We start from the raw sequence: 10,669 nt of genomic DNA on the forward strand, positions 1-10,669 counted from the left end.
GGTGTATTTCTTGCAAGCTTCCTTTAATACAAATTGAAATTTAATTTACCTACTAATCTAAAATTTTACCTAAATAAGTTAAATTGTACCTAATCAGTTGCGTGCACAATGGTACAATTCAATAGTGTTTTACGATTTCATTTATTTTAATGGGGGTTTTGACACCCACCTACTGCACGCTTCTGATTATAAATAGATAAATATAATATACAGGTACCTGACAACTGTATTAGTTATTAATCGCATCGAATTATAGAAAGCATTTAAATAAAAAATTATAAGATTAAAACTAGTTTTGTTAGCCTTGAGGGCCGATGGCCCGGGCTAAAAAAATATTTTTTGTTTAATATTCTTTAAAAAATTGTCTTTAATACGATGCTATATATGATTTTTCAGTATGGCTGAGTACCAGGTCTAATCCAGTGGATATAATTTTTTTAGGTAGTTGTATCTATGTCCCATGTGCAACAAACAAGTTATTTGAAATGTCGTGCTCTTCTAATTTTCCTTCAAATATTCAGAGAGGAAGTTTTATTTACACTGGTACCAGAAGTTATAGAAACACGAACTGTGGGTACTTTTAATTTGAATCTTCATGGGTTGTTTTGAACTTGCTGTTTTCAAACCTTTAAACCAATTAATTTCAATCTAAATATATTTAGTACTTTGTCCTATCCCTTAAACTCCATGCAATAAAAACTTTGAGATTCCATTTTGAAACCATATAAATAAGCAGGCATTGATTTTAAAGAACAATGGAATCTTTTTTTTTGTATTGATCAAGCAATGAAAGTCAATCATATATTTTCTTTTCCCTGTTGATTTATTTTCAAAACATAACAAAGTTATATATTCCCTTTATATACAAGTTTTTCCCCTGGTCATAGGTTATTCAAATCAAAGTATAATTATGGTTCGTCCGTAAATCATATATGTAGACTAAACTTATTAGTCTTGATATAATGGCCCTATAGATTTTAAACTTTACATGGTGATTCATATGATGATTAGCAAAGCAATTCTATATTCAAGTCTGTTAAGGTAAGCTTGTTCATAAAAAAAGTATTTTAAGCAATTTTTTAGTATGTCATTGACATTAATATTTGATTCCGATTCTCCTATATTAAAGCACTGTCAGTCTATGCTTTTTAATGTTCGTTTGTTCAAAATGTTGAGTTCGGTTTTATGGATGGAGTCATTCATATCTTTCTATATTTTCTTCTTATAAAACAAGAAAACAACAATGTATTGAACACACAACTATCTAGTATTCATTAATACAATTTCCCTTAAAGAAACCTGTAGTACAGGAAAACAAGTTTAGTTGATAATTGAAGGTGGTTGTGTTATTAGTAAAACCATAAATTACATACTATTTCAATTAATAGTAACTCTGCATGTGTGAAGGATGTGAAAGAAAAATAGCCTAAAGCCATCCAGGGAGCTATGTAAAAATCCCCTAAAATAGAGAACTCAATTGTTTCAGTAGTTACCGAGATCTTAAAAGAACAACATAAGAAACTTGAACTTTATATAAAAGGATAGAAATATCGTGTTTTATTACGAAAATAAGGAATAAGTACATATCACTACTACATACATATCCTCCCGGTTAATTTTTTTTTTGGTGGGGGGAGAAGTTAGCAAGAGCGTCAACTAGATAAATTTTTTTATCCTTTTCTCACCACTCAGCATTTATTATTATTCAAAGTTTAGGGGGTTAAGTATTACAAATTTGGGGTGTGCTTCACTTCATGTATCTCTAATACTAATCCTGTATGCGCCACTTATGACAACTTAAACATTGCTTAGAGGAACGTGCAGTGGCCAGGTGTTAAAACCAAAGTATGAAAAGATATTAGGTAAGCTATACCATCTAATTCTTTAAAAATATTTCAGAAAAAATGGCAACCCCTGACCTGCCTAATGCCATGATTCAGAGGTAAAAATAATCAAAATATGTGATTAAGTTTTTCATTTGGGACTTTGAAAATGTACATTCTTTTTATTTCATCAAAAAATTTAGTTTTCTACCAAAAATTCTTTTGAGTAAAATGTATTTTTTTCCCATTTTAAAAGATGTAATTAAAGCTTTTAAAACAATAATGCTTTGCTGAATATACAGCTTATAAATTAAACAAATATATTAATAGTAAACTTCTTTTAAAATGATTTTTAATATTTAGAATTCGAAGAAGATTAAGGTTGTTATCGCATCTGCATGACAATCTTTTTATTTTTAGATTTTAAAAACGCTAAACTTTTTTTTGAAAATATATTAATAGATTTAGATTACATTAAAGCTATTTATTGATTGATATCCATAAAATTGTTTTTCTTAATCATGCTTTTTTAGCCATTAAAATAAATACTGATAATTGTTTGTTTTCAGAGAGATAAAGTATCTATATTGTAATAAAATGTAATTGCTTTTAAATACATTGAAATAATTTTTTTAAATAATGCATGTACATAAATGTAAAGCTATTTTAAACAACAATAAAAACAGTCGAATGCTATTGTAAAGTCAAACCAACAACCTTTTTTTATATTATTGCTCGAAGAAATTTGTGATAAAAGCATGGGAGGGAGGGGACATTTGGCTGTTTATTACACTAGTCCCCAAAGTTTTAAAATAATGATTTCTTCTTTATTAGCTCAACAACTTTGGGGACTTTTGTTAAATTGTGATTGTTTGGTTCATTAGGTTGAGTGTCCAAACGTTTAAACAACTAATTGATATCTATAGAAGTGGAAATTTTGTGTATCATTATTGGGGATGTACATCAATTTATTGACTATAAAAATTCCTGGATAAATGCGGGTTTTGGCCTTTTGATTTACTTTGCAATTAACTATTTTAAATAAAACAAATAAAAAATTAAATTCACCTTAAAATGAAATAATTTTTGCTGCTTTTAAATAATTAAACATATAAAAACAATACAGATTTAAAAGGTTAATAATTCTATTAACATGAACAGATTTTAATTTCACTAAAAGATTTATTTGCCTTTTAAACAAAATAGTGCGGTAAAATCCTTCGTAACCAAGAGTGGACCACAGAACCCGATCCAAGGACGTCCAATAGTGGTGGTAAAGTTGTCATTATCCCCCCTCCCTCCCAAATGAAATTTTTTATTTTGAATTTTTATCCCCTCCAAAAATTAAAAAGCTTGGACCTCCTAGCCATTATGATATAAAAATTGCCCCCTCCCCCCACTAAATAAAAAAAGCTTGGACGCCCTTGACCCTTTTTAAAATATGTTATCAGCTTTATATTTACCTAACCTAAAACAAACAGAAAAATATGAATTCTTGTAAGTTTGTATGTGGTTCACTCTCAGTTTCGGGGAAATTGCCACTAATGCTTTAAAACACCTAAAACATTTGTAAATAGATTAAGAAGAGATTCTATTGGTTCCTACTCGTCTCTCAGGTATAACGAAACATTCTTTAATTTCAGCAAAGCAAAGCTACTCTACATGTTTGGATAATATGTTAATATGTAACATTTCCCAAAAGCAATTTTATTTAGTCAAATAATGGGCTTCGCTCTGTATTTCAAAGGGTAGAAAAATAGCCTAAAATTATTTTGTAAAGCTTACCTAAATTGAACACTGACAGGGCTTGGTTGTTAGCAAGATCTTAACGGAGAGATAAAATATATAAAAAGTCTTACTTAATTTTTTAGATAGTAGGATATATAGTTTTTAAATCCAATCATTTAAAACACACCGCTTACATTGCACTAGCTATAAAAAAAAATCATAGAAATTTCTTTATTTTGCAAGAATAGCATACAACATGATAGGTTTTATAAGGTTAGGTAGGTATGGTTCATTAGAGCCCTGCAGGGCATTTTGCACTATGCTTGCAAAGTAAAGAATAAAAACAATTTTTAAAGTTCATAAACATTTTTAAAATTACAGCTTTAAACTTTAAATTTGCTTACATAAACAAATTTGATCAGTTATAGTTTTTTTTATTAATAATTTTATTATTCTTGTATACCTCCTATATTGTTCAGTTTTGATTAGTCAAAAGGGCATGCAACACTCCCCCTTGAGTAGGCTAACCTAGGAGTATTACCTTTCCCTTAAGGCTCAACTCCCTTTACCCAAATCTCTGTGCACGAATCTGTAAAAAGATGAAAAGAAATACTCCTTAATGGCACCAGAAATTACTTATAACAAAAGAATAGAGCAAAAATGTGAAATGTTATTATTTTCTACTTTAGCTCCGGGTCTGCATTAAAGGATGACAGGTATGATGGAGCAGCCTCCAGAGATCCAGGTGGACCAGATATGGATGGAGAAGTACCGGTAACATTTTAATTAATATATAATCTACAAACGCGTTTATTAAAAAAGATACTGGATATTTTTGAACATCCACAAGAAGAATATAATGAAGGACGTCTAAAATTTTTATTTTAGCGGAGGGTGGGCACTGGGCAGAATGTGGAGTTTCGGTTTTTGATTTTTTCTGGAGGAAGGTTAAATATCTCCCCCCTCCCACTACCTTTATATGTTCCTGATATGATATAATCTTAGTATCTGATAATTTTATAGAAACTCTAGTAATTTGAGTAACTGAGATGCACTTTAAGGAACATAGGCTTTAAAAACCTTACTAGATTTTGTTTGTAGGAAGGGGACAGAGACAAAGCCGTGGCAAACTATTTCAGACTAGAAAAACAGAAAAGGTAACAGTGGTTGCTTGGCAGAATAATAAATTGAATTTAAAAAGAGAAGTATTTACCTTCATAAATGGATTTCTTCCTGCGTCCACTAAATTTAGACCAGTGCACTGTACCCCATTCCCTAATTTGAAGACAAAACAAATCATATCTGCAGCCATAATTAATTTAACCATACTGGATACTTACTATCCCTTTACTTAACCTAAAATCGTCAAAAAAAAATTTTCATCAAAATTTCGTTTGTGGATCATGTGCGATATTAGTTAAACCATACTATAGTGGCCCTACAAAATTAAAAATTAATTTTCAAAAATTTGGTTTTTGTTTATACAAATTAGCCTATACATACACCCAAATATGTTTTAGTACTTCCCATATTCAATCTCATTAAGTGTTCATAAATATGATTTTTCGATCATTCTGCTTTTTAGGGACTGGCTGAGAAAGAACCAAAAGATCCAAACCAACATTGCTCAATTTGTAAGAAAGAATAAAGTAGAAATTACATCTTCTTCCCAAGCAGGTATTCTACATTAAACTTAATCATTCTCCATTTATGTTGTAATAGTTTTATAGAATTCTCGGAGAATTTATGTATAGTTATGCTTTAAGAAAAATATTTTAAATTCTGGTTCTTTACCTAGAAGTGTATATCGAGTTCTGAATCTTTTAAAAAAAATGAATTTAAAATATTGTGAGGTTTAGTTAAGTTTTATATCCTATGCCGGACTATTGCCGTTAAACTGCCCCTAAGGGGGTTACTAACTATTTGGTGTTACCCTGTAACCATTATAAACTAACAAAGCCTGATCTAGAGTAATAAACAAACAAACCCCCTCTCTTTTTTTAAAATTTATTTCAAAACAAGGAAGAAAACATCTTTAAGTAGCAAAGCTAAAAAATTATGGATGGATATCTGGTAAAAATGAACTTTAGAGCAGTTACATAAAAAAAAGCATTAAAATAAAAAATAAAAAATAACGTGAAAATCTAGGAATCGATCTAGCACCTCAACCAATTAGCAAACTTTAATGAAACATTGCGGGGATATGTAAATTGTAAACTTATAATATTTAATCCCTAACAATGTCGACCGTCTAATCTCGATAAAAGTATGCAGAATACGAAAGTATTCAATCCCTGAAAATTTCAGCCGTCTATGTTGAATATGAGTTGAGAAAATCATGAAAACTTAAAAATGTAGGATTTCGATCTATCACCCCAACCAATTGACGAATCTGAAACTTGGTGAAAATATGAAGAATGTTAACATTATTAATCCCTATAAGTTTCAGCTCTCTATCTTTTAAAGAAGCCGAAAAAATCACGTTTTCTCCTTTCTGTCTCGGACGGACATTTCGAATTATAGAGTAGCTTCGCTACTAATAAGGGGGTGAGGGGGGGTTCTGTGCTCGACTAGGCACTTTGAAGAAATCACCATTATTCTAGGAGAGACAGAAGAGGAATTAAAGACGGAATATAACAAATTATTAAATCTTTTACAATCAATCAACGAAGAAAGGTATTTTTTTAAAGAAGATTTTTAGGCTCCTTGGATTCTTCACATGTTGCCGGCTGAAAATTTAGCTTTCAGCCGCAATGGTTTGCTTTTAAATCTTTTAAATCGGCGCATTGCAGATTGTTGACTTACTTGCGGCAGCGGATTGTTTGTCATGTGTTTGAAATTCAAAATTAAAATTACATAGACAAATTCAGATTAATCATTAACTTGTAATAATTGTGAGCAGCCCATATGTAATCATAAAAATGTATTTTCATTCAGGGATCTAAAGGGATAAGACAATGGCCGAAAAATGTATGTTCATCAACAATGATGATACACAAAATTACCTCTTTTGTTGATTAAAATTAGTGGCTGAAACGTTTGGACACTCAACTTAATGAACCAACAAATAAAAATTTAATAAAAGTCCCCAACGTTGTTAAGCCAACGAATAAGAAAACGTTAATTATAAAACTTTAGGGACTATGTAATAAACATTAAAATGTCCCCTCCCTCCCTGATTCTCATTGGTCTTGGTATTAATTCTTATCTGTAGAGAAGTTGAGACAACAAAATTCAACGCCGACATGAAAATAGTCCAGGAACAAAAAAGAAAAGTTGACAGAGAGGTCAGACAATTCGAAGGAGAACTTGATGGAAATAAAAATAAGGTAAACATGTTATAGATGACACAAAATCATTGCTTGTTAACAAAAAACATAAAAGCTACAATACTTAAATGTTTTTCCTTCTAATAAGGAAAATTGTTTTTGATCAGGGAAAGAAAACGAAGTAGTGGTTACGACGTATGGTTTCATAGTAGCTTTTCTCCTATTCTAGCATCTACAGTGGGGGGGGGGGGGGGGGGGCTCTAACCCTGAGACAATCCTTAACATTTACCTAACCTAAAAAAACTTATCAAAAGCTACAATCAAAATACGACGAAACCCTTCGTTTTCTTTTCATGATCCATTTTTTTTGTTTTTTTTTTAACTCAATCAAAAGCATATGTCAATTTAGGTGTTAAAAACGGCCAAAGACAGCAGTTCTGGACAATCTCTGAGCGCCAAGGAATGGTCAATATCTTTTTTATATTACTATTGGTTACGCCCATAATATCTAGGGGGTTAGTAGACCAAGGGAAAGCAATGGAAAGAAAAAAAGTAGCATAAAACCAACCCAAACGTAATCTTGATAAAAAAGTAGCATAAATTACCAGGACCTATGTTAAGCTTCACTAAAATGAAGATCTAAATCGGTAAAGTAGTTATAAAAATCTTAAAATTCATACAAATAAAACCTTACTACTTTCTTTAATAGGATGAAGCTCGTACTTTTTGTTGCATTTAATCTTACGTTCAAACACTTTTTTAAAGTCAAACTTATAAAATAATACTTATGTCACAAGTAAAATAAAATATTAAGCCCGTTGTTCATTATTGTAATCAACAACGGGGTTTATTCGAAAAAATATATCTTTACTTTGGATCTATTTCTTGTTGGGGGGAGGGGGGCATAGCATTAAATAAGGCTTACCCAAGAACAATTTCATGTTATTTATATTTGTTTGTCATACTTATTTCGTAATATTTGAAACCAAATATCTTTATACGATACCCCATTAAATTCGTAATTCAACATATAAAACATAAGAACCTTACTAATTACTAGTAGATTCCCCCCTTGCATCTAAGGGATTCGCCCCCAAGAGAAATTAAAAATGATCCACAAACGTTACAGCACAGTGCACCCCATGTTACTCCTTACTAGTTTAGGTTTCAAGAAAAAAAAAATGGAGGAGTAGTATATTTTTGGGGGGCGTGCGGTGGGGGTGTTTTAAGTTGTTAGTGAGATCTTTCGGTACACACAGAAAGACATCCCGTTACTTATATATTAGGATTTCAATGATATTGACTTTGAAATGAAAGATGATGCACGCATTGAACAAGAAACATGCTGAAAAAGAGTCTGAACTCAGAAATCTAAGACTTGCTCATATCAGGTAACAATAGTGACCAACCATAAGCAGCGCAGCAATAACAAGCTTGGAAGTAGGATTTTTTTAGACCAATAAGCGATAGTTTGGCAAATTGGCGCTTTTTCTCAAAGTGACTGTCGAGCCCTGAACTACCCGTACTAACTGTATGGGGGTTATAGCTTCTGTGCCCTAACCCTCCGTGACTATCCAGAGCTGGATCTTTAAATCATTTTAGTGGTGAGCCAAATTCAGCCAATCACAGCGCGGCATTTCATAAAATGCTGTGCTCTCATTGGTGGAAAGATGGCTCACAACTAAAATGATTCAAAGATCCAGCTCAGTACCCAATATAATCGAATCTAAAAATATCAAACAAAAAACGAATAACCACTCCACTTATTTCAAAATATGGAGGGGGAGGAGGCGGGTTGTTTTGAACCAAGTAGAAATAATAAGTTAATTATAACATCGTATAATAGACAGCTTTCCGCGGATATTGAAATGAAAAATGATAAAATTAAAACCAGTTTTCTTAGCCCCAAGTGGAAAGTTTGTTCATGTATTTTTATCTCTATGATCTGTTTAAAATTCATGTTTCTTAGGGTAAAAGACCAGCTGGAAAAGCTAGAAACTGACAACAAGATAAAGAAAATGGATGGAAGGTCAATAAAAAGGTAAATGTATTGCAAAATAAACTGTACTTTAACGAGGATGACAACATCCACAAAAGCTGTAAACGGTAGGACAAAGGAACATTAACACATGTGTATAATGCCAGAACTTTAAAATTGGGTTAATGTAGAGATAATTTGCTTATAACATTGTACCTCAATGTCTTAAGAATCATAATTCCAAAAATAAAATGGAATAATCATATAAAACGGGTTTTGTCAAAAAAAGATTTTTAAATTTATTACCTAAATTAACGACTTACTGGTAGAGTTGCTACACTTTTGGCGTTATCCTCTAAGAATAGTTCTTTAATTTTTAAAATTATGGTATTAGATGTATCAATATAATTTTTCTAGAACAAAAAATAAAAGTAAACCACTTCATTTTAGAGAAGAGTTGCACATCGAGAACACTACCTACCGTGACAAGCTGGACGAGGAGACGGACAAGATCAACTCTATCAAGCACAGGATTGCCAGTGACGTGGTCATGTTGTCCCACGTCTCCTTGAAGCTCCACTATGTGAAACAGGAGACAAATAATTTGACCTGCGAAGAGGCTGCTATTGACCAATCACTTATCAATAACAGGTTGGTTGAACTTAACTCATTATTTATCGCATCGCATATTTACTATTAGAGCCAGTTTTCCGCGGATAGTATAATGATAATCAAAAGATTAATTTGAGGGCCAATGAAATTGGTATTAATAATTTGGTACGAATTGTGATTTTTTAAAGGGCCATATTGCAATAATAAAATTATATGCAGCTAAGTTATAAAAACAATTCAAATTATTTAGTGTATTATTAATGAAATGTTTTAAATTCAACGAGACAGTAAAAGAACTATGGTGGAAAGCTATTAAAGAAGGAATAAAGGGAAGGAAAAACCAGAAAGATGCACACTGAAATATACGCTATATCGAAAACCCAATTCTTGCATTTTTGTGCAAAAATATCACATGGTTTTATTAAAGCGGATAATTAGCACGTGGGCTAAGAAAAATAAAAATCTTTAGTGTTTAAAATCTGCATTTTGTTTGTATTGATTATGTTATTTTTTTAGAACAGAAATAAAAAGTTTGAAAGAGAGATTAAGAAAATTAGGAACACGGGAGACAATGTTAAATGAAAAGGCTGGATTACTAAATGAAACAAGATTACTCGCGGATTTTAAGGTAAAATAAACAATATTGTGTTTGGCCTTTAAATAAAGATGTCGAAAAATTTACATTTGAATCTTTATAATTGAATTGGGGTGATTTTAGGCTATTTTTCTGACATTGACACTTTTTTTAATTCAATGACAAAATCAATTTTCATTATAATTCGACTGTTTTTTAGGATACTCTTGAAGAATTGGAGGAAGAGCAGAGGGCAAATTCCAAGTTAAAACAGAAACTGAACAAAATCGGACAAAGAAATGGAGTTTTCAACATTAAATATATGAATATGATTAACGTTTAAAAATTAATATTTTAAAAAAATTTTTCATAGTTTTAAAACTTTTATTATTCTTTATTTATAAATATATTCTTAAATTTTTACTAAAAAATTATTATTTTAAGACCATCCCAAAATTAGAGCGAATATGAGATTATAATAAAGGATGGCAAGTGCAACACTTACAATTATATAAAGTAATAAGATGTTTCTGTCTGTCTAAATGTACCGCTGAAAAATTACTTTATAGTAAAAGGGGGGGGGGGGGGAAGAATGTGGTGACTCGTCACACGACATATCAGCAATTTTATCTTGGGTGCTACTCCCTTAGTTTTACAGATAATTGGGTGAAATCTTTTTGATTGT

General features: G+C 31.2%; 1 protein-coding gene across 2 annotated transcripts; it reads left to right on the top strand.

Moving 5' to 3' along the window:
• Positions 1 to 1,903: 1,903 nt before the first annotated feature.
• LOC145316108 (cilia- and flagella-associated protein 184-like) lies at positions 1,904 to 10,402 on the top strand. 2 transcript variants are annotated; one of them, XM_080156414.1, is made up of 13 exons: positions 1,904 to 1,942; positions 3,401 to 3,439; positions 4,241 to 4,325; positions 4,653 to 4,708; positions 5,137 to 5,228; positions 6,155 to 6,227; positions 6,766 to 6,880; positions 7,230 to 7,277; positions 8,135 to 8,211; positions 8,790 to 8,861; positions 9,249 to 9,449; positions 9,927 to 10,038; positions 10,205 to 10,402. In XM_080156414.1, exons 1-13 carry the CDS (start codon positions 1,905 to 1,907, stop codon positions 10,325 to 10,327), a joined length of 1,131 nt encoding a protein of 376 aa, XP_080012540.1. In that variant the 5' UTR covers position 1,904; the 3' UTR covers positions 10,328 to 10,402. The 2 variants fall into 2 exon arrangements, with proteins under 2 accessions (XP_080012540.1, XP_080012548.1); XM_080156422.1 differs by lacking the exon at positions 3,401 to 3,439.
• The last annotated feature ends 267 nt before the right edge of the window (positions 10,403 to 10,669 follow it).

The sequence above is a fragment of the Acartia tonsa genome, chromosome 1 (assembly GCF_053477335.1).
Source record: "Acartia tonsa isolate MP-2025a chromosome 1, ASM5347733v1, whole genome shotgun sequence".
Taxonomy (NCBI): domain Eukaryota; kingdom Metazoa; phylum Arthropoda; class Copepoda; order Calanoida; family Acartiidae; genus Acartia; species Acartia tonsa.

Bases quoted from the DNA above. Each gene is read 5' to 3' on its own strand.
- LOC145316108 (XM_080156414.1), top strand. From the start codon at position 1,905: ATGGCAACCCCTGACCTGCCTAATGCCATGATTCAGAG. The intron at 3,440-4,240 runs GTATAACGAAAC...TTTCTACTTTAG, and splicing joins GGTTCCTACTCGTCTCTCAG to CTCCGGGTCTGCATTAAAGG. The intron at 7,278-8,134 runs AAGGAATGGTCA...ACTTTGAAATGA, and splicing joins CTGGACAATCTCTGAGCGCC to AAGATGATGCACGCATTGAA.